Raw genomic sequence first — 23,652 nt, 5'->3', positions numbered from 1 at the left:
ACGGAGCTGGACATGGCCAGTGTGGGGGTTTGGTGGGGCTGGGAGGTGCGGGCAGGGGGCAGGCAGGGCTGGGAGGAGGGAGTTAGGACCCACCTAAGAGCGCCAGCCTGCTCACCCATGGGGGACAACTCACCTCCCCCTGCCCCTTCCCCTCTCCAAGTGACCCCTTCTTCCCAGCTGCAGGAGTGGCAGTCCCTGCCCTCCTCCCTGCGGTCTGATGAGCTGGAGCGCAGCCAGGATGCCCTGGGGAGGGAGCCGGTCTAGGCTCTCAAAAGCAGCTTAACCATGACATCATTTCTTCAAATGAGACCGTCAGTAGAGGCCCGATATGGAAAAGGAGATGGCCAGCCCCTGTGCTGAGACCCCAGGACAGACAGAAATGGACCCCAGTGGGCCAGAGCCCCAGCCTCCTGAGTCCCAGGCCAGGCCAGGGTTTCCCCAGCCACACCAGCTTAACCAGTGCCAGAGGCCTCGTGCCCACATGCAGCCTCCAGAAGGCCCTGCTGGCTGGGAGACGTGGGCACGGGCTCAGCGCCATGCAGCCGGGAGGAAGGTTGGGGCTCTGCACTCAGTGTGGAGAAGTCCCCCGCGGAGAGGCCTATCACACAGCTGCAGGGACACCAGCCCAGGGGCAGGTCTCGGCCAGGAGGCTCGGAAACTTGTTAAAATAGTCTCCAGACCCCAGGACATAGGATGATGTTCCAGGGAGGAACTGAGGGCGGCGGTGGGCACACTTACATTGTCGTTCTGGAAGGAGTGGAGGAAGTTCCCTCCTAGCTCACCATCGTCTCGAGGGGTGCCTGGAGGATTGCTAATGCCACTTATGTTGTTAGGAGAATTCTGCAGGGAGAGGAGAGGAGGTGAGCCCCTGGGCCCGGTGAGCTGCCCATCTGGATGGGAGAAAGGCTTTCTGAGGGGTCTCAGGGGTGGGACAGGATGGGTGCTGTTGAGGAGGAGACACGGAACACACACTCACTTTTGGAAGTCCATCTATGTCACCTGACCCTGGAAGGAAAAAAGAATCCGATTCAGTTCCGTGCTCGCTCTTCCATGGAGGATCTCCAAGCCCTTCCACCCAAACCCCACACTATTTCTGCAGAGAATTTTCCACCCAGGCACTGTCTTTCTCTCGGGATAGCCCTGTGTGCCCAGCCATGGCCAGGGCTGCGGACCAGGCCTAGCTGAGCCAGGAGCTGAGGCAGGCAAGGCTGCTGGGGCAGGTGCAGCTGGACGGGCCGACGCAGGCTCACCTAGCGATCCGTTCATGTGGTGTGGCTCCATGCCGCCCATGCCTCCCATCGGGCCGTCCGAGCCTGGACCCATCGGGAACTGGGGAGAAGCACAGAGCAAGGCGGCTGAGTCGCACAGGGTCCCCGCCCCGCTGCACACGAGCTCTGCCCTCAGGGAGCTTCCACTCTGGGGGCTCCTCTCTCACACACACGCAGGCGTTTAACGCCGGGAGGCTGGAGCTGGTGTCCCCCCACCTCCGGCCCTCGGAACTGTGCAGGGCAGAGGTGCCCATTCCTATGCACCACACGAGGAAACAAACCCAGAGAGGGAAGGGAATTGGCCAAAGGCCACCCAGCGCCACACAGAGGCAGCTCTCAAACCAAGCCTCACAGATCCCATCCTGGGCTCTTTCCATCCCTGGTGCAGAGAGCAGGGCTCGCCAGCCCGAGCCTCAGACAGACACAAGGACGAGTGACCGACTGTGCCGGGCCAGGGAACACTCATGCTTTTCACCCCCATCTTACAGATGAGGAAACTGAAGCACAGTGTGGGAATCGCTGTACCCGAGGTCTCCCAGATAGGAAATGGAGGAGCTGGGACCAGAAGCTGGGCAGCCTGGCCCTGGCCCATCCCCACACTAGCCTCCTCTCAGCTCGTCCTCAGAGATGCAGAAGTTTCACGGGGCGGGAGGTGAGACGAGATTGGGTCTCCTGAGCGATGCGGGGGACGTGGCGGCAGGAGGGCGTCTCTGATTAGGACCACGTTGGAGGGAGGACCATGAGGGAGGCCCCCACGCAGAACCGATGGTGCAGGCAGATCAGAGGCCAGAGGTGCAGCCTGCTCATCCTTGGGCCTCTCTGCAACTACCAAAGCCACCTCAGGAAAGCAGCTGCCAAAGGCCAGAGGTCACACTGCATGGCCACGAAGGGACCAAACCCATGTGAAGAGCCAAGGCTCTGTGATGCAGACCGGATGTCGGAGTGGACAGGAGGTGGAGGTGGCAGAATGGAGGACTGTTTGGCATCTGGCCTGTGCTGGGCACTGAGGACACTGAGCCAAGTCACAGCTGGGTCTCTGCCCGGAGGAGGAGTGCACAGCCATGGACACCCAACTACCCCGCAGGGCAGATGTGCCGAGTTCCAAAGGCAACTGCAGACAAAGCATGGCTGCAGCTTCAGAAAGAGGCACTGGACAGAGGGCAGAGAAATCACAATAGGCTGCATGGAGGAAGAGGCTGAGCGTCAAAATAATTGAGGGATAGAATCTGGGCAGGCAGAGACAGGTCATGGAAGTCATTCCTGGCGGAGGTCCTGCCTGAGCAGAAGTAAGAGGCCTCCTTGCCGCTGGCAGCTCAGAGTGGCTGGAGTAGAGACGGGTGTGACGAGACTGCGGGGGCAGGACTGGGGCACTGGCTGCTTCCTCATGCCCCCCCCACCCACTCGCACACACTGTGGGTGCAGCATCCTTGCCTCCTACGGCTGTTCCTAGGCTCTGGGGCACATTTTGCCATCTGACAACAAATTTCATCCTTATTAACCCGAATTATATGAGGACGAGGGTGACCAACATTTTAGGGAGCTGGCCCAGGGCACAGCCATAGCAGACCAAAGGAATCCCAAAACATGGTAATACAATAAACAATTATGCACCTGTGTTATTACTTCAACGTAAATACATGAAAAAACAGATTACCTTAAATTATGTTTTACTGTGTATTTTTTGCGTATTATTTTTAACAGCTTTATTGAGATACAATTCACAGACTGTACAATTGATCTGCTTAAAGTGTACCATTCAGTGGCAACCATCCCACAATCAATTTTTCAACGTTTTCATCACTGCGAAAAGAAACTCCGTACTCAGTAGCCGTCACTCCCCATTCTCCCTCGAACCCCCAGCCCCAGGCAAGCATTAATTTATTTTGTTTCTGTGGATTTGCCTATTCTGGATATTGCATATAAATGGAACTAAATAATGTGTGACCTTTGGTGGCTGGCTGCTTTCACCCAGCACAGGGTTTCCAAGATTCATTCGTGTGGTAGCACGTTATCAGTCTTCACTCCTTCTCACGGTCAAATGCTATTCCAGAGTGAGGCCGTACCACCTTCTACTCCTCCATTCATCAGTCGGTGGACATTCAGGTTGTTTCCACTTTTTGGCTGTTACGAATAATGCTGCCGTGAACATTTGCGTACAAATGTTTTCATTTCTCTAGGGTAGATGCCCAGGAGTGGATTTGCTGGGTCACATGGTAACTGTTTAACCTTTTCAAGAACTGCCAGACTGCCTTCCACAGCTGCCCCATGTTACAGCGCACCAGCAGTGGATGACGGGCCCAGCTTCTTCCCATCGCCACAAACACTGGTCATTACTCGTCTTTTTGATGATGGCCATCCTAGTGGGTGTACAGTGGTATCTCATTGTGGTTTTCATTTGCGTTTTCCTAATAACTAATGATGCTCAGCATCTTTTAATGTGCTTATTGGCTATTTTTCCATCTTTGGGAAAATGTCTCTTCAGATCCTTGGTCCTTTTAAGATTTTATTCTTCCTTTTTCTCCCAAAGCCCCCCAGTACATACTTGTATATTTTTAGTTGTGGGTCCTTCTAGTTGTGGCATGTAGGATGCCACCTCAGCACGGCCTGATGAGCGGTGCCATGTCTGCGCCCAGGATCTGAACCAGCGAAATCCTGGGCTGCCGAAGCAGAGCACGAGAACTTAACCACTGGGCCCCGGGACCGGCCTGCCTTGGTCCTTTTTTTAAAAAAATTATTATTGAGTTTCAAGAGTTCTTTACATATTTTGGATTCAAGTCCTTTATCAGATATATGATTTGCAAATAGCTTCTCCATTCTGTGGACTGTCTTTTACTTTCTCGACAGCGTCCTCTTAAACACAAAAGTTTTAAATTTTGATGGAGTCCAATGCATCTACTCTCTTTGGTCGCTTGTGCTTCTGGCGTTGTGGCAAGGCGGCTTTGCGCAGCCCAGGTCACACAGACTGAGTCCTGTGTTCTTACTAAGCGCTTGCCAGCTCTGGCTGTGCCATTCAGGCCTCAGGCCCACCGGGAGCTCGTCTGCGTGCGGCTGCAGGGAAGCCGTCCCACTTCCTCCGTGTGCGTGTCCACGTCCCAATCCCTCAGTGCATGTCCACGCCTGGCTGTCCCAGCACCATTTGTTTATTCTGTATTACTCACTTTTCTGTTACATAAATGCTATTATTTAGACAAAACAACAGTAGGACTAGTTAACAGTGGCAAGTCATGGAGGACTAGTTAAATAAATGACGTACATGGAAAAAGATTAATGTTTCTCTCCTCTGATAAAATTAATTAACTGTAAGTCTTTATTGGGTATTTAGTAGGCTATATTACTGCATATCCTTAAAATACATAAATGGAAGATTTTAAAAAAGAGAACTTAAATACGGTAGGACTGATTAAACAGAGTACCTGTATTTAATTTAAAAGAATGACATTTCTCCCTGTCCTGTGCTACGATATTTTACTCTCCTTCCCCGTTAAGATTAAATAAAAAGTTTTATGCACAAAGAGCTGGCGTTGTGTCTGTCATCGGGCAGGCGTCCCGATAATCCATCCGAGGGAGATCGTTCAGCGCACCTTGCTGGAGCCTCCCCCCTCTGCGCACTGACGGGGACGCTTGCGGCACAGACTGAGGCCGTGTTTCTGGATCAGCCAGTGTCAGCTTGAGAAGACATGGCGAGAGTAAGAACCCTGGCTGAGTTTCCTTGGGGCTCTAGCAGAGCTGCTGGGGGACCCATCTTGCCTTCGGGGGTGCAACAAGGCAAAAGGGCTTGCTTTTCCTCTAATAAACCTTCTCTGAATTGTCTGCAGCCTCGAGGACATCGTTCTTTTCGGCCACGTGGTGGTAAAGCTGAGCACAGAGTCAAAGGTAAAATTCACTTGACTAGCTGCCCTGTTCTTATCAAACCCTGGTGTCAGCCCAACGTGGTGACACCAAGCCGACCATCCTCTCCACAAGAACGCCTGCACGTGGGTACTTAGGATCGTCCTTACTCGCACAGGCTGTGGACCTGTAGGAGGTCGCTTCCAGCTGCAAAGGTGTCCACCCACTTTGATCTACAGGCTGCTTTTGGTAGACCAGCCCGTCAGGTAGGTCCTGTGCTTCCACAAATCCATCAGACGGGCCATCCCTGTCCAAGGTGTCCATCATTTCTAACCGTCCCCAAGCACGCTGGAGGTCGTTTCCGATTAAACCTCTCCTTCTCAGGGACAGCGGTTTTAAAGCACAAAGGTAATCTGAACTTGTGAGATCCAAGCTGGATTCCAAATAAATTACAGTTTTAATAAAGAAATTGAGAAAGTCCTGTTTAATAACTTGGCTGCCCTTACTGGTGACATTTTTTGAGTTCTCAAGCAGCCTCATTTCCAAAAAACAAGTCATTACTTTGGCCGTATGAGGTTTCGTCACTACCCCCACCTCCTGCCACAGCTCTGAACAGTCAGGTGCCGTCTGCTCATCCTCATCTAGGCTCCTTGTGGCCTCTTCAGAGAACATCACATGGTTCCGGAGAAACAGCACATCCATTTCTATTTTAGCGTAATCCCTTTCTCCATTCTCATCTCTATGTATTTCCAACCTAAACAACATCAGAGCAGGCCAAGGTTTTACATCTATTCTTTGGGCAGCAACAATGAAAGCCACCTTGTGGGCACGTGTCTGAGGCTCTCTCCATTTCTACAAAGTCACCAATCTCATGAAGTGCTTCTGCGTGTTTTGAGCAAACTGACAAGTGACCAACACCTTTCGTTTTGAAAGCCTGGTACCAGAGGTAAGCGGTGACGGCCCTGCAGCAGTGCTGGGGACGAGGCATGGGGGGCGTTTAGCAGGTGAGAAGTTCACAGACTAAACAACATTTGCCAATTAACTGTGTACCACCTGCCACATGTGCAGATACATGAACAAAGTCTAGTTTGTAACTGGACCAGCGAACAACAATCTTTGTTTTCTGCAGTTTCATTAAAATCTTCGTAGAAATCCAGATGACAATGTGAAGCTCCAGTTTTCAAGTCACAGGTCCTCAGACCCGGGGGCCGTGTTCTTGCCGCCACGATCTCAGGCCCCACTCTGGACTGGAGAAAGCTCACCCGATGGTCAGTAAGATCCGACAGAATCAGCTCCACCCTGAACAGGGCCAACACGTTTGTCACCGAAATCCCCTCTGTTCACCTACAGGCATCAACTGCAGCCTCTGCGTCAGGAAATGTAACCTGAGGTTCATGAAGCTGAGGGGGTGGCGTGGCGATGGTGTCCGTTCAAGGGGGATGGATGCCCAAGCCAGGGTAGTGGCCACTGTTTCTGACCAAGTGTTGGTGTCTCTTTGGAGAACGGAAAACCTTCTGGCTGACTTAGAACCTGTGCCCATCTCACCCCGGACTGTACAACTGAGCCTCCAGGGCGCTCCGCACCCGGCTGCACGCCCCCTTCCTCCTTCTGCGTACGCGCAGTACGTCCGGCTGTGGTCATTCACCTCTAATCCTCCCACCTGTCATTAAACTAACACGGGCCTTTGGCCTTTTTCTCTGGTGATCGGGGCCATGCTAGTGCTGGCGCTGTTATTCCTGTTTTCATTATCTGAACTCTTAGAGAACATGGTCACAATACTCACTATGTGAAAAATGAAACCTGCGCTATCTCGACACGAAGCAGCACTGTTAACCTGTGGCAGAGTCAAAGGTAGACCCCGTCACTGCCCATGATGCAACACGATGATCCGTCATTGAGAGCCACAGGTCACGACCCCGGTCTCCACGGTTGGGGGAACTGTGGTGACAGTGACCAAGGAGGCGGGCGATCTGTGCCATGTCCACCTGACACCAACACAGCTCCCAGTGCCTGTCTTCCGGGCCACCGTATGCATCTTATACTTCTCCACCCAACCTTCTGCATCCATTGCCAGAAACCAAGGCTTTGTGCGTGCTGGGACATTGTCTCCCAAGATACAGGGCTTTCAGTGCTAAAACCTGGACAGCTGGTCACCCTAGTGAGAAGATGGGGCGATGAGGCTGGGTGGAGGGAGGTCCTGGCTACTCCGAGGGAAGGGAGAGGGGTGGTGGAGCATCAGGGTGGCATGCAGTGCCCACGCCTCTTAGCCCCAGGACCCTGCTTACGGCCCCTCTAACACCCCAGGAGGCAGGGCAAAGACCCTTGCCCAGAGACTGTGGGGGATCACCCCTGTGCAGGGTCCGCAGCTTGTGATCAGGGTTTAGCATGTGGGGTGAATTGGATGTCACATCAGACAGTGAACCAACAAAACCAAACAGAGCACCCCAAAAGGCCACAGACAGCTTTAGGGCGCCAAACCCACCCTCCGACCCTGCAGTCCACAGACTGTTGATCTGGTCACACGGCAGCCTCGTTTCCAAACCCTGAGGCCCCCGAGGGCGAGGCTGGTGGGGTTCACCTCCCCAGGGGCCCCATGCGGAAGGGCCATCTGCGGAAGCGAGTCGGCCCACTCCGTCCTCAGGGAACTCCCGCCTGACAGAGGGCAATAGTCCGAAGGTGCAGAGGCAAGTCCCGTTAACACGGGACACAGGAGCTCGGAGGGAGTGGGCGAGCAGGACCGGAAAAGGTGGAATTTGAGTTGAACATCACTGAGGGTTGGAACTTTGACAGGCACAGAAGGCGGGGGGGGGCTTCTAGACAAAGGACTGTCCAAGGAGAGACAAAAAGGCTGCAAGGTGCCAGAGTCACAGGCCCCAGAGGTGCTGGAGGTGCAAGGGCAGGTCCCCAGATGGGCCATGTGCTCCTGCTGTGGCCTCCATTCCTAGCTCCGCGGCCAGGGAAACAGACCCAAGACAGTGAGGGATGGCCCAGGGCGACACAGCCAACCAGCCCAGACCCCACCTGCAGCCTGGAGCTCTCCCTCACCAGCACCCCATACAGAGCAGCAGGGGTACCGGCATCGGGGCCTGGTGTCCCACACTGACCGGGGTGGGGTGCGAATCCTCTACCCCCTTCCTCCTCCCCACCCCCCACTGCCAGCTATGAAATGGGAACTGAGTTCCCCAAGAGTTAATCACTTTCCTGATGGTTTATTTTATTCATCTTTGGTAACAAATGGCTGAAATCAATTAAACTTGCTTTCCCCTCAGCTGATGAAGTTAATTATGATTTGTTATGGTATCTGATATGTAAATTATTAGAAAGCAGACTTACGTTGGACCGGCTGCCTCCAGGCGGCACCGGATTAATCATTGTGTAGATGTTGTCACTGGAATTTGTTGAATCTGTAGAACAGTGGAAACCCGAAGTTGGAGTGATTAATTCATTTCTTAATTAAAACAAACTCGTGCCACTTGAACTCATTCTTTTGTATTTTATCACCTAAAATTTCCTCTAAGTACCACCATTTTCTGGCTAATTTGTATTTAATGAAGATTCACCAAGTTTTTAATCACAGAAAATTCAACTGTGAAAATCACTCAACCCTGAAACGCAGAACTGCAGGCTGTCCGGACGGCAGTGTGGACGCGGCAAACAGGGATACAGGTTCAAATTTTCGTCTTTCTACCCCAAACCAAATGTGGTCCCCAGACATTGCCAGGGACGATGCAGGGGCCACCAGACCACGACCTGTGCTCTCCCAACCCCACCCAGCAGCTACAATCAAATCAGGAAAGAGAAACACCACCAATTCTCTGGGGGCCACCCTGCCAAGCTGATGGGGCAGGAGAGAGAGGCAGGGATGGGGCTGGAGACGTGCTAACATATGGAGTGGTCTAATGTGACCCAGCCTCTGAATGTAGGTCGTGCTGCTCATAAAAATGCAGCAGCAGAAAGAGGGAGCCAGAACGTCACGGTCGTGGCCAGCTCCACCCCTGCAGCTGAGCAGCTTCCCTGTGATGGGGAGCTGAGAAGGGGGTGGGAGAGGGGGACCCCACCATCTCCCTAATTAGCCAGAAAAGTCTCCTTAGGAAATCAGCTCGCATGTTTATGTGAGAAGCGGGCACCATATTTCTTGGGCAGAAATCCAACTACCTCTCACTCTTTATTTTGGGGTGGGTAAGGATCGTATGTTGAATTCCTTCTAGCGGGTGGTAAGCTATTCTTAGCTGGGAAAGAAACACAACTGTGACGCTGTGTGTGTGCGTGTGCGCACATGCCCATGTGTGTGCACATATGTCCTCCTTTGATTAAAGAAAAATGGAGACAGCATCTCCTACATAGAGGAACAGAAGCCAAGAGGCCTCATGCCATGGTGTCCTGGTGCCAGATCCCAAAGGCCCCTCTTCAGTCGTCTGTAGAAACGCACAACCAGGACAGGGTCCTCTCTGACAGTGGGAGCCCTCGTGCCGGGACCTCCCTGCTCTGCCCCGTCTGTTAACCAGCGATGAGGAGACCTGACTGAGGCCACACAGCATGTTGGTGGCACCAGGAGCCTCCTCCTGCCCCTGAAATCCCTGATGCCAAGATGCCCAGTGGGGTACACACTGCTCAGCAAGAGTAGCTCTGCACCCAGGCCCCTCCAGGACTCGCTACATCCCAAGCCCTCTTACCTGCAGGACTAGGCATGATGGGTGTTCCTGGGGGGCCGCCACCACCAGGGGGTCCCTGGACATGAGATAAAAACTGACATCAGAAACCCACGGCGATGACATACATGGGGAGAGGCTAGCAAGTCTGCCCACGTCAGCACAAGTGCTCGCCCGGGCCCAGCCCGGCATTCAGCTCTCGCAAACCCTCCGGTGCCACACGGAGCCCCACATTTAAGCCTTGGGGGAACTGGCCTTGGATCTCCCCCTTCCTTTCTTTAAACAGGAGGCAGGTGTGTGTGTGCTTGTATGCGCTCACGCGCACGCCCATCACTGAAACCAGAGGCCTGTGGTGGAAGCCAACTGATCCACTGCTCAGCCCCCAGGGGGATCTCAACTCCAGGCCTCGTTTGGGGACTTTCAGGCCACCAGAAGGTACAGACAACTGAACAGTGACAGCAAGTTCTAGCACCTGTGCTGAGAACATGCTCTGAAAGGGGAAGATTCCCTGAGCAGCTCTCCTGCACGCCCCATCCCATGCGGCTGGACATGCGATGCCCCACACCCACACACACTTACCACGTAGGTACCGGGTGATGAGGAGGAGTATGGAATCTAAAAACAAGAGGTGGGAGAGCCACGTGTCAGAGTGACTTCCTCCAACAGGCAGCACCCTTTGGTTTCCAAATCCACTGGGGGACACAGCCTCACCCTTGATGGGCAAGGCTGTGGGACCCACTGAGCCACCTGGTCAGTTTCCCTGGGAGGGCCGGTTCATACACTGAACTGTCCTGAAAGCCTCAGCAGGGAGCCTGGGGGCGCCGTGGGGCACGGGAGGAGGCCCTCCAGAAGGCGAGGGAGGGAGAATGGGAGCTTCGCCCCGCCCCGCCCCTCTGCCTGCTGCCCTGGACTGTCCGGGCCGAGCCACTTCCCTCCTCAGAGTGCTGGCCGCCAGCCCCGCCAGAGCAGCGGAGACTGGCAGGAGCGCTCCGGAGCCAGGCGGGTCCACGCCTCGGAGCTCCCTCAGAGTGGCACCTGGGTGGCGCAGCACCAAGTGCGATGGCCTCAGCACGTGACTCTCACGCCTGCACCCACAGGCGGGCATCTCCTTGGAGGCACCAGGTGGAGCCCCGCTGTATCTCCACTCCCTGCGACACCTCCCACCTCGAGACAGGAACCACCAGACCCCAGAGCCCCCCGCAGACGCCCCCGGTACTCACTGAGTTAGCACTGTTAGGATTGGGCCAGGGTCTGCCGGCTCCGGGGCCCCTGAGGGTGGGAGAGACGGAAACACTGAAAAGGGTGCTCTCAACTCCCAGGGGTGGTGCCAGCAGGGGCAGCGCCAGAGGGCTCAAATCACTATAGGACACCCACACTCACACAGCCCTGTGGCGGGCCTGAGAGGCCAGCTGGCGCAGCGACAGGTAGTTCCAGGGGCAGAAATCTACCATCTCCAATGAATTACATGCAAGGTATATCAAATGTCCTCTGCGTGTGCGTTTTCCCAGGAAGGCAATCCAGATTCTCACGGGCACCTATCACCGCACAGCGGTTAAGATCCACCAAAGCCTAGAATAGTGCTCAGCTGTACAGGCTTCAAATCTTGACCCTTCTACTTCATGCTGTGTGAGCCTAGGCAAGTGACTTCACCTCTCTGTGCCTCAGTTACCTCATCCGTAAATGGGGGATAATAACTGCCTCATAGGCTTATTATGAACACTAGCTCAGCTAGTCCGTGGAGCATGCTCAGGACCATGCCGGGCACAAGTAAGCATGATATGGGGGTGAGCTCTCAGTACTGTATTGTCAACACCCTCACTTTACTGAGGAGGAGACTGAGGTCCCGAGAGGTGCCGGTAACGACTCGGATCACCAGTCTCTGGGGAAGGGCAGCGGAGGGTGGGGAAAGCCTGGCCCTGAGCGGCCGGCAGGGTTGGCTTTGCCTTACATGTTAATCCCGGGCATGGCGGGGCCGAGGGAGTTGGGTGGTGGTCTCATGCCGCTGCCGTAATTCTGCAATGACAACCAAGGATCAGTCTATGAGAAGGAGAAGGGGAACCGGAGAGAGAAGAGGGGGGACAGACAGACAGACAGAACATAAGCGAGAGGGTTAGTCTGTGAAAAGGATCTGATGAGAAAACACAAGTCATTTGTTTCAAAAAGGTGTGGGGAGGATGGGAAACAAGGGAGAGGAACACAGCGACAAGCCAGCACAGAGGGACAGTCACAACTTTAAATGCATCTTCAGAGACTTCAAGATGGTTCTCTGAGAAGCTTATGGACGTCAAGCAAGCCGCACCCAACCCTGGCCTCACACCGCCGGCCAGCACCTTCCCTGGGTCTCAGGTGGGTAGAGGGGAACAGACTTGGAACAGAGCTGGCCGGCGAGCACCAGCACCCTGGACACTGTCGGGGAGGAGAACCTGCTGGCAGGCTGGGGACGGGCTGGGTCCGGACATGGAAGAGGAAGGAAAGTTCCATCAAGGGCTGTCCTGCAGGCACCCCGAAGGCCTGGCAAGTACAGACGCCCCCCTGTGCCCACGTCTGGGTTGTCCCCCACCCCCAACCCCTGGAGCAAGTCGTCTGATTCCCAAGTCAGCACGTGGGGCCCTCAACAGGCACGGTGCTAGAGAAGCCGGAGCAACACTCCGTTTCTACCTTAGAGAGGACCACCGTTCTGTTTGAGAGAAGAGTCTACGTGGAATTCGGAAACCCCCCCGAGTCCCAACTCAGCTCAGTGCAACCCACCGAGGGAGAGTGGGGCGGGCCACAGGGCACCTGGATCAGGCACCCCAGGCCCTTCGCTGGTTCATCTATCACAACCAAGCCAGTGCTGCCCCAACTCCCGGCTTTCAGTGCTATTTTCTTTGCAGGAATAAACGCCTTGTCTTCCATCGCCACTGGTGGACTCCTACACATCCTCCAATACCCAGCACCTCCTCTGTGAAGCCTTCCCTGCCCCATCTCTTGGAGTTAATGTTCCATCCTAGTTACCCCCATAATGCCTTGTAATTTCTCTCCCCCGAGCCCGTATCACACTGGGTCATGATCGTGGCCACATATTCATCTCTCTGACTGGACTGAGTGCCTTTTGAAGATGGAAACTGTGTCTTGATGATTTTGACATCATCCTTATTCCATGCACAGGCTGGGGCTGAATCAGTGAAGGGCTGAAGAAGCAAATGGATGGAAAGCACAGTGAGTCTAGCTGAAGCTTCAGCTCTGTCCTTGCAGGAGACTCTGACAGCAGCAAGTGGGTGGAATTCTGATGGCAAAGGGACAGCCAGCATCAGCTGTCCTTTTTTGAGCACATAAAACGCTTTATACACAGCCTCCGGTTTGGTCCTTATACCACCACCAAGAGGCTGGTATTATTCTCATCTTACAGAAGAGGAGACTGAGGGTCTGAGAGGAGAAAGACTTGCCCAAAGGCAGTCAGCAAATGACACAGCTGGGGCTGAAACCCGGATCTGCGAGCCTCCGCAGTCTGCAGGCCACGCCACACAGCTGGTGAGAATGAGGGAGGGGCTGGACAGGAGGCTCGGGAGCCGGAGTGACAGGCTCGGAGCCAGCACCAGGCTGGCATCTCAAACCTCACAGCCTTGGGCCCACCTCCTCCACTTGGTCACTCACAGAGGACTTGGAGTCCAGAAGAACACCCAGACAGGGTGTGGATAACGACAGGGGTAGCACCAGGCTGGTGGGCCGGCAGCGAGCGGGGCCCGGAGAGAGGAGGCAGGAGCTGGTGTGGCAGAGGCCCCTCGGCAGCCGGGACCCCCATGCCCGCTCGGGGCCGAGCCCTGGGCTGGGAGGATGTGCACCTGCCTTGGGCACAGCGGCAGGCTTGGCACAGGCAGGGACCAGGCCCCTCGTGGACAGGCACCTCGGGGTAGCCACCAGAGGCACGGGGGAGCTGGCCTACCGAGCTGCGTGCCAGTGACTTCGGGCAAACTGCACAGACGACAACAATGCTCCCCAGGCCAGGCTGTGCTACAGGCTTCTCCTCTCACTCCTCCGTCACCGCAGCAACCCCAGTCCTGCCCCACTGCAAAGATGGAAACTCTGAGGCGCAGAAGCAGAGGGTCGGCCCCTCGGCAGGATGCTTGTGGCAAGCTGGCACTGAAGCCCCGCAGCCCCTGCTGGGCCTCCTTGTCCACAAAATGGGGACGAAGAGCTCCCAGCCCTCCAGGCGCCGGGGCACCAAATGGAAGGCCGCCCTGCAGCATCCGGCCGGCAGCTGCGGAGCGGACGCCAGAGCCCTCACTACCGCCTGCAGCAGCCGGAGCCCGGGCCTTAAAGGGCCCTCTTGACTCTAGGCTGCCACCAAATCCCCTGCCAATCTCAGCTGCCTTTGGCTCCTCTGGAACAGGAGGCTCGCCCGGCCAGCAGAAAGCTCTTCCTGAGCGAGCAAGAGCTCTCTTCCCGGGGCCGCGGCTGCACCCTGCTGGGCGCCCCAGGACAGTGGCCGGCACCACAGGGCAGGAGTGGGGGGCGGCCCAGGGGCTGGCCGGAGCCCAGGACACTGTAGCACCCAGAGTGAGGGGCATGGCGGTGGTGCTCCCTCCAGAAAGAAGTCTGGGCACGCAGTGTGCAGCCATGCGGGGAGGCTCCGGGGGCAGTGTCTGCTCTTCCCGACCCCACCCCGCCACCAGGAGCCCCCAGACAGCCAGCGTGGCTGCTTCCCTGGAGGAGTGTGCCCACCCAGGTCCTTGCTCCTTCAGAGGCACTGACCCTGGAGGCCACTCCCACCTCCCCATTTCATCAGACGACAAGCTGGAGGCCCAGAGAGGCCAGAGAGTGGCCCAAGGCCACACAATAAGTCAGCGGGGAAAGTAGGGCTAAAAGTCAGGTTTAGGGGAAAGTTTTCAAATCAGAAACACCAGCCTCTCCCCAGAGGACAGGGGGGCTTGGAAGCATGGTTTCAGGGGCTCACATGAAGTAGCCTCTCTTCGCCCAGTGCCTGCCTCCCTGCCCACAGGGACAGGGCAGCTGGGGCCGGGAGGGGTCCTCGGTGCAGGCCTGGGCTGGCCACAGCCATGGCAGTCTGTCTGCAACACCCCCTGCCTCTATCCCCACGCAGGCGCCCAGATCCTGGGGAGAGGGTTGATCCACAGTCAGGGACAACAGAGGGCCCTCCTGCTGGCCCTCTGTCTGAGTCTCAGCTCTGTGCCCTGTGCAGGGTCCATGGCGACTTGGGAAGGCCCCTAAAGCCAGGAGGCCTGGGGCCTGCTACTCCTTTCTGCAGCCCCTCGCCAGAGGAGCTCTTTCTCGGTGCTGCCTGTGGCCCGCCCGTACTATTTCACCTTAAAACAGGAGAAGACAGTGTAGTCTTGAGGACAGATCTGTCAGTGTGGATTTTTGGCTGTGGAGGAAGTTTCCTGGGCAGCAGGATCCTGTCCTCCACCCCCCCGAATCACACGGTGGCCTGGCTATCCCACACTGGGAGCCCTCCAATGGCCCACTCCCTCCTCACCCAGCTCCTGGCTGCTCTAGCCAACTTCACGATCCTTCTGTCTCTTCCCGGGGTCTCTGCTCAGAGGCACTGAGCTTGGGCTGTCCTGGCTCAGCAGAGAGATGCCGTTTCTCCCAGGTGCCACAGGCTCGTCCCCAGGGATTGTGGATTATCTTTCATCTGAACTTTCTCAAATGCAGACAAGACGCAACAGCGATCTAATTCTAGGCTGTGCTGGCTCCACCCCAACCTGAACACCAGCCATACAGGGGCGGCACCTTGGGGTCTGTGAGCCGCAGCACCGCCGCGGGTCGCAGTCTCTCCCCGTGACCCTGGCCAGCAGCCCTTGCAGTTTTTGCTTCATTCTAATAGGATTCACTTCTGAGCAACTTAGCCGAAGGTTCCCACTCGACCCCGACGTGCAAGTAATTCTTTAAAAGAGAATACAATTAAGTGGAAATGCCACCTCCTTTTTGGCAGTGGCCTCTTGGCAAAACCAGAGTAACATCTGCCTGAGGCTCTGAGGGCAAAGGGCAGGGCGATACCTGGTCTGCTGGTTCCTCTGTGACATTTAGGCTAAAATGTGGCATAGGCTCAAAAAGTGCAATGTCACTTCACTTGGTTTTGAAATCTGTAAAGCAGCCCCAAGACTACACTGTGCCTGTTCTTTGTTCAGAAAGTTCTGGAGTGGTCGCTGGCTACCAGCAATCTGATTCCCCACTTGGAATAACAGGCTGATGGTTTCCAACCTTTGTGTCCGGTCTCAGCACGGCACTGTGCATGCAGTGGTGCTTACTAAAGGCTGCCTCAAGAGCTGGCCACCTTTCCTAGCAGCCCGGGCTGTGGCGGAGACAGGCGCCCTCCCTGAGCCCAGGGCCTGGGGAGGGAACAGGATCCAGGGAACACCTTGCAGGCGCCCCATGTGTGTCTGAGGTGTGTCTCTCACAGCCCCTGGCCCCCCCAGGGCCTTCCCCACCGCCCATTTGGCAGGTGAGGGGACTGGAGGCCCAGCCAGGCTGAGCCGAGGCCAGAACCACGTTTTCTAGCACTGAGTTCTGAGCTCGTCCCTCTCCTGTCCACTGGGAGAGCCTGCCCTCTCCCTACCCTCAGCCTTGGGGTCTAAAACTTCCAGGCTGTGCGGTGCCTGCTCCCGGCTGACCCCCGACCCTGCCATCCATCCCACACCCCAACCCTGCTCAGGCCGAAGTACCCCATGATGCCAGGCCTTTCTGCCCTCACCGGGGTGCGGGGGGGACACAAACCTTCTGGGTTGCTCTGAGGTTTGGCTCTGGAATTTAATACTGCATCCTACCCAGAGGCGCACAGGAGACAGGAAAAGCACTTTAGGGTTTCCATATGGATAAAATAAACTGAAAGACAAGCGAGGAGAGGTGTGTTTGGAGCCCGAGGTAGGTGGGGCAGGGAGGGTCAGCTGGCATCTCACTCCCCTATGGGCACCCCCTCAGGGCCCACGGGAACGCTCCACCCTATATGCTGCTCAGTGAGGCCGGGAGAGCCACGCTCGGCCCAGCAGGCCCTTTTCGGCAAGACCTCAGGCTTCAGGACCTTCATCTCGTTAAAGCCGCCAGAGTGGCCGGACTGCTGGTCAGGGACGATGACACGCCCACTACACCAGGAGGAAGTCCTAAACTTCCGGAACACTCTGCACTCAGCGTGATAACGCCCATTCCCAGCTTCTAGAACCTCAATATTACTACAGGCTTAACGAAGTGTTGATGGCCTCTGCCAGAAAAATAAAACTAAAAGAGAAACTAAAAGCAATCACTAAACCCAAGCAACTAGAATCCTCCACCCTGGTTTTAAGCCCCAAGTTGGAAAACACAGATTGCTCACCAAGGGGCCACCCGTGCCATGTGCCACCCCAGGAAATGACCTCCTCCTCTCGGCAGCCCTACAACCAGGCTCCTTTCCATTTTACAGACGTAGCCGCTAAGCCTCCCAGAACACAGAGGGCGGGCGGTGGAGGACAGGAAGGTTTCCCACCCCAGGCTCCATCCACCCGCATCTTCCAGGCCCCACAGGACGTTCTGGAAGTCCAAGGCCACTGCCCATCTCCACACCAAGAGCATCTCTAACGTCCGGTAGAGGCCGAGGAAGACGCAGGAGAGGGAGGGCTCCACTCCAGACCCTCCCGCCCCGCCCCCCACGGGTCCCTCACCCGGCACCCTTGCAGGGGTCAGCTCAAGATGCCTCATGGCAGGAAGCGGCCACTCTGGTGGCTTAAAAGGAGCTGGCAAAAACACAAGCTTTGGGGAATTTGAGAAAAGAAAAAAACCAACAAAACTGGAGCTGCAATTGGTGTGGGCCTGCTTCCTTTTAGGATTATGGGGCCAACAGAAGACAAGGACCTCCCTAAAAATCTTTCAACACCACACATGCTGCAGCGCCAAGAAGAAAGCAGCAGGCCGGGTGTGCCATAAACACAACTCCGGACGGAGAGGAGGACTGTGGGACGCGGGAGACACCTCTCCCTACAAAAAGGAGGCACACGTGTATGAGCGGGGGTGTTCCTCCACCCCCAGGAAACCGGAAACCCAAGGAGGCACCCGGAGAATCCAAACATTGACAAGCAGGGGTGGGAGAGACAAGTGGGCAGCCAGGCAGGGCAGCAAAAAAGGGAAGGAACACCAGGGAACAAACCCTCCCCTGACTCAGACCTCTAGCTTCTGAGATGGTCGGATTCCAGAGAATTCCCAAGGAGGGCAGAACACAGCAAACTCTGCTATGGCTACTGCACGACACAGAGCTGCATTCAAATCTCAGAAAGTGGGAACCAACTGTGAGAAGGTTCTAGAATAGGAATGACCCTAAACTCCTGTGGGACCCCGTACTTGTAGGGGCTGGGGCTGGGTCACGAGGAGTGACCATTGCGTTGTAACTGTAAAGAGGTAAATAGGGCACTTCAAATAATTTCTTCCAGAGGTTTCTAAACTGTCCTTTTGGCAATGGAATCCCTCTGGTCAAAAGAAATCTGAGGCAGGAGCCTGGGATCTGAAACGGGCAAAAGCTCTGGTTGAAGTGGGTACTGGAGGCTGGCAGCCTGGCCTCCTCTCACTTGGGAGGGCATCACTGAGAACCATGGACAGACTCAGCCCCTCCAGACAGATGCGAAAACTGAGGCCTGCTGGGGTCCACAGAGGTCACAGGCATCTGTCCCAGGACGGACAATGGTGAGCTGCAGGCAGAGCTGGGACTGCCACTCATTTGTCCCACCTTTGAGTCATAACATGCTGGGACCCTCGAGCCAGCTCAAGTCCGCCCCGCCCAGCGTGGGAGGCTTTGGGGTTCCTGGAGGACCCACACCACTGCTCAGGCACCAGCTCCCACCTTCTAAATTCTGCAAACCACAGGCGAGCACACCCCTCGCCTGGAAGGGTCTGCCAGCCAAAGGCTCCTAGATGCCCCTCTTCCCCAGCTCCCTGGGGGTCCCTCAACTCTGCCTGACACCTGCCAGGGAAGGGCTGCTCCTGGTTGCGGTGGGGCCAGCCCAGCCATGGGCAGAGAGGGGAGTTGGGGACCTGGTCACCCCCTCTCCCCTCACCCCTGCGAGCTGAGCGACGAGGAAAGACTGACAGACTCTGCAAGAGGAGAGAAGGCGGGTGCACACAGACAGCCAGGCAGAGGGACAGACAGACAGACAGGCAGTTACCTGTGGGCCGGGGCCCATGGGCCCCATGCCTCGGGGAGGGTTCATTCTCTGCATCGATCCTCCCATGTTGGGGTGCCCTGTGTGAAAGAACAGGTGAGCTGTGAGATGGCAGGAGGCAGGGGCGGACAGCTGAGGGAGGAGGAGCCCCTCCCGACGCCCCGCCGGGCAGCCCTGCCCGCCTCTACCTTGTTGTCGTGTGGGATCCATGGAATTGGGCAGCAGCGGCTGTGTCCCGGGAACTCCTCCGGGAGGCTGAAAGAGACGAGAGGCACGAGCTGAGAGGCTGCTCCGGGAGCTGCCTGCCCCGACTCCCCACCTGACCGTTGGGGGCCACCATGGCTGCCCTGAGGCCACTCCTGCTGCCTGGGGGAAGGTCCCTAGAGCGGAGGTCAGCTGGAGCTGGTCTCAGTGAAACCTGCAGCATGGGTGGGCCAGGCTTCATGGGGGGAGAGGAGCCACTGTCCAGTCACGCTCTGGCCAAGCCGCTGGCCATGGCCCCCCCAGAGGGAGGATGTGCCCTCCCTCTTACCACCTACGCCCCCACTGCTGCACTGTCAGCCAAACCCTGTCTTTCCTTTGCCTCATGGAACATAACTCATTTTATCCCCACCTCCAAATTGTGGGAACCAAGAGACCCACCAGCTAGAATCCCACTATGGGAGGTCCTTTTTAAAGGGGAGGAGGCAGCCTTTGAGATCTAGATGGGGACACTGAGGCCCAGAGGCCAACAGCCGCCAGTCGCCTCCTGGCAGAGCCAGGATGAGCACTCAGGACTCCGGACTCCCCGTCTTCTTCACCACGTGAAATGCCACCTTCTGGCCCCTGGGGATGGAGAGGCGGCCTCTAGGAGAGGGGTGAGCAGGATGCTGAAGGCGAACCTGCTCCCTAAAGCCTGGTGCGAGCGGCAGGTGCTGCTGTGAGTACTCCTAGGGAGGAGAGGACAGGCGCCACAGGTTTCCTGAGTGAACGCTTGGGACGCCCGCTGTGAAAACCTATTGGAGGTGATTTACTTAGGACTGAAATTATTTCAGCTGCCATTTGAAAAAAGAGAAGCAGAGCTGGGGGAAAAGCCTGCTTCCAGAACCCCACGCCTCAGGCCTACGCGTGGCCCTTGGCTTTGAGACGAAAGCCTTGATGAAAGCGCAGGTGCCAGCACTTCTCAGAGGATGTGCACCTGTGGCAGGGACCCGACCCCAGCCGCCAAGGGTCCCCCAGCCCTGGCCACTGCAGTGGGGACGGCAGACGGGGCAGCTGGTCTGCCTTTGGCCCAAAAGTGAACTCCAAACTGGTTCTGGAACGAGGTGCCGGGAACTGAAGAGACAAGTCGTACTGTGGAGCTTCAGAATGGGGTATGTGATGTGCCCAGGGTTGGGGAGGCTGACAGGAGGGCCACATAAGCCTGGGGAGGACCTGACATTCACTGAGTGGCATCTGGCACCTGCCGTTCCCATCTGCCTGGGTGCTGAGTCTGTCTCTCCAGCCCCCGGGTCTTAGCTGCTCTGACCTCTTGCTTTCTCCCAGCCCTGCTTCCTCTTCCCAAGTTCCCAAGTTCTGAATCACTTGGCTGCTGCTGTGTGTCTGTCCACTTAGGGGTTCGGGATATTTCCAGAGCCTGGTTACAGGACTCTGGGAGGACAGGGGAAAGCCTGCCTCTGAGGGTCTGGTTTGGGGGCTCCCAGGATGTTGAGGTGGACAGGGGACCCTCCAGGTCATGGAATGCTCCCATCTAATCCTGATGGAGTGGCCATGGGGGTCAAGCAATTGCTCCCTCTCCAGGTAGCCCAGTGTTGACCACCACTTCTCGCAGGAAGCTCCTGCTTGGGTTCCCCTAACCCTGCTGTGTGTCAGGACTCACAAGCAGAGCTGGGCTGCCCAGAGTCACATCCCTCCTCCTCTCATGGGGTGACCCTGAGAGGAGACAGGGAAGCCTGGGCCTCCTCTACAGAGAAGGTGGGTGCGCAGTGACCAGGGAAAAGAGGTCTCACACTGAGAAAGGTGAAGGCCTCAAATATAAGAAACTAGAAAAATAATGGCTCGTATATGGAACTGCAAGCATGTGCCACACACACACCCTCAGGGCCTGCTGGAGAGAGAGAGGCTCTCTCTGGGGCTGTCCCACGGGCTCCTGGAAGTGGGCCGGTGCCTCTCCTACAGTATGTGGGACAGGCGCAGGAAGAGTCTGCCCAGGGAACAGATGAATCCCAGCAGTGTCTGCACGGTCCCTCAGCTGCCTGCCTGATCAGACGCCAGGCCTGTGGGGGCTCTGCAGGGATGTGATGGGAGGGCTGCCTGAGGACCCTAGATTCCAGCCCTCCTCTCCCAAACCCAGCTGAACCCCACTGTTCACCACCCACCCATCACTTTAAACACAGCAATGCCCTATACACAGCCCCAAACCTCTACCCAGGAAGAACGGTGGGAGGCTGGCCTTGCAAGACTTTGAGGCCAGGCCAACGACCCCTAGCTTCTTGTCTTCCTCAGCGCCCTTCTCATCGCCCTAACGCAGGGGGTTGTGTGAGCCTAAGCAAGTCCCGCTGTCTCTGCTGCCTCGACCTGCCAGGGCGGAGGGCTGAGCCCACTCGGGCAGCACAGAGGCTTCCATTCTACCAGCAGCCCCAGCTGAGGCAGGCACTGTCCAAGAACTCCCAGGGCAGCACCTGCGAAAGGAGCACATCCCGCCCCTGCAGGACAAAAACTTCTTGAGTTCCCAGGAAACCCGAAAATCAACGTAGATTTCTGAGGGGGTGGCGGGGAGGTGGGAAAGATCAGTTTCTAATGAGCGGAGCGGTAACAGATTTACTCTCCACTGGCCCTCCTGGGTGCTTGCTCATGCTTCATTGATAAATAGAAACATACGTGTTTGCTCTCGTGTCCCTTAATTGCTGGAGGAAGGGCCACAATTACGGTAAGGAAGCATCTGTTCTCTCCCTGGGACAGAGGCCACTTCGGGCCAAGGAGAGCCCGTGGATGGGCAGAGGAAAAGCTGCCGCTGGGGCCCACGCGTGCAGTGGCAAAGGAGGCTGGCCTGGTGGCCACTCGACACACAGGCCAGGGCAGAGCTCGCACAACTCAGAGGGCTAACTGAACGGGCCGGGCCGGGGCGGGGAGAGCACAGGCAGGGAGCTGGAGACCAACTTGAGCCCGCTCACGGGGAGCCTCTGGAAGTTACTCCTCCACTCTGACCTTCTGTTTCCTCATCTGTGATGTACCCAAGGGTGCCGCCTTGCTCAAAAAGCTGGGTCTCTAATTCTTGTCCAAATTTGTCCCCTTCATGTCAGAGAAAATAGGCAACAAAAGACTTTCGGAGAAAAAAAGTAACTGGAAAGCTGATAGGCTGTTTATCTTTAAAATCAGAGTGCCCTGGTGGTGAGCGTCTCTGTCGTCCCCACGTCGTTTCTTGCAGAGCGTGGGGAACGGCAGCAATCACACTCACATAATGCCAACCTGGCTGGTGACTAGACTGCAGCTCCAGAGGCTACAGGGCAAATGTGCTGGTGTTGCTGTCAGATTTTCTGAAGGGCGTTTGCAAGGTCACTCTAGGGATTATATATAAAAAATACTTTGGCATGACAGGAAATTTCCCCGATGTTTCTTTTAAGTTTCCTGTAAGTCTGTCTATCCTCACAAGAGGATACTCATCTTTCCCTCTCCAGCTCCCCAGCCCTCCGTCCCTGGATGGGCTAAACCAGCGAGGGCGGGATGGGGGCCGATCTCTCCAGACCACCTAGAAGTGCCAACCCTAACGGGCCAGCACAAGGCGCACACCCCAGGCTGAAAAGCTCTCCCCACAAGCAGACCGCTTTTCTAATTATACAAACAAATCCTTTCCTGTCTTGAGTTGGGTCTGGGAAGCGGGCAGACATTGCTTAAAAACTCACACATGTCCTGCTCCACTGCACCCGGCTCCTGATCTAAGCATTCCTACGGGCCATTTCCCCCCCTAATAGCAGGATTACATTTACCAGCCTTGGCAATTCTCAAAAGCTTCCAGGAAAAAATGCACGTTGTCAATTAACTTCATTAAGGAGGAAGACCCTTTTCCAAGAAGGGGCTGGAGGGGCGGGGTATTGCCACCTTCTCTGGAACAGCTGAGCCCCTGCGTTCCCTCCGGGCCTGCTTCTGCGGCTGCCTGCCCCCAGCTCCATAACTGGCCGCCCACGGCCCAGCAGGCAAGGCAGGCGAGATGCTGCGAGGGGGACCGCACCACCGGCGCAGAGCGGACACAGGCCCTCTCTGGGGACCTGCCTGTAAAAGCCACCTCCCACGTTAAAACCTGTGCCCCTGCCTCCCAATCCTTTCCCCACATTTTGATCTGAGTCAAAATCCAACGGGGGTCAAGGGTGGCAGAGCGAGGGGAGAGAGAACACGAAAAGGTACAGTACCTGGTTTCCCATTCTGATCGGAGGCCTGGGGCCGCCTGCGTATCGTGGTGACATAAAAGGCTGCAATTACAGGGAATTAGTTCAATGACAGCCCGCACTACTGCACGGTGACAAACACAAATGCACTCCACTCCTCAAAGTTCAGGTTTGTTACAACCAGTGATCTTTTAAGCTCTCTTTCTCCCAGTGACCTCGTCCCTCTGGGGAGAGGGCTCAAGAGATGCACACATCACATGTGACTCCTGACTCCACGTTTATTCACGGAGAGCTACTTGGGTGACGGGGCAGCGGTTGGGACTTTGCATGGGATGCAGAAGAGCAGGTTACATCAATGCAGGGCAAAGGAGGGAACCTCTGCTCGCAGTAGGGCCAATGAAAGACTCAGAAAGGGACTTACACGTAA

The 23,652-nt window shown here is 56.2% G+C and overlaps 1 protein-coding gene across 8 annotated transcripts in view; it reads right to left on the bottom strand.

Moving 5' to 3' along the window:
* SSBP3 (single stranded DNA binding protein 3) overlaps nt 1-23,652 on the bottom strand; it is a 162,193-nt gene that overhangs the window by 1,791 nt on the left and 136,750 nt on the right. For 3 of the 8 annotated variants that reach the window (XM_070609488.1, XM_070609486.1, XM_070609493.1), the window contains 11 exons: nt 23,250-23,309; nt 19,053-19,119; nt 18,868-18,944; nt 11,694-11,758; nt 10,966-11,014; nt 10,325-10,360; nt 9,770-9,824; nt 8,430-8,500; nt 1,251-1,329; nt 977-1,005; nt 739-840 (listed from right to left, as the gene is read on the bottom strand). In XM_070609488.1, coding sequence (XP_070465589.1) covers nt 739-840; nt 977-1,005; nt 1,251-1,329; nt 8,430-8,500; nt 9,770-9,824; nt 10,325-10,360; nt 10,966-11,014; nt 11,694-11,758; nt 18,868-18,944; nt 19,053-19,119; nt 23,250-23,309 — 690 coding nt within the window. Of the gene's footprint in view, nt 1-738; nt 841-976; nt 1,006-1,250; nt 1,330-8,429; nt 8,501-9,769; nt 9,825-10,324; nt 10,361-10,965; nt 11,015-11,693; nt 11,783-18,867; nt 18,945-19,052; nt 19,120-23,249; nt 23,310-23,652 lie in introns of all 8 variants that reach the window. The other 5 variants (XM_070609485.1, XM_070609487.1, XM_070609492.1 and 2 more) reach the window with 3 other exon arrangements.

Source organism: Equus przewalskii, chromosome 2, assembly GCF_037783145.1.
Source record: "Equus przewalskii isolate Varuska chromosome 2, EquPr2, whole genome shotgun sequence".
NCBI classification, from domain to species: Eukaryota; Metazoa; Chordata; class Mammalia; order Perissodactyla; family Equidae; genus Equus; species Equus przewalskii.
Note: the sequence above shows the minus strand (reverse complement) of the source record. Positions and strands in the feature narration are given on the sequence as shown.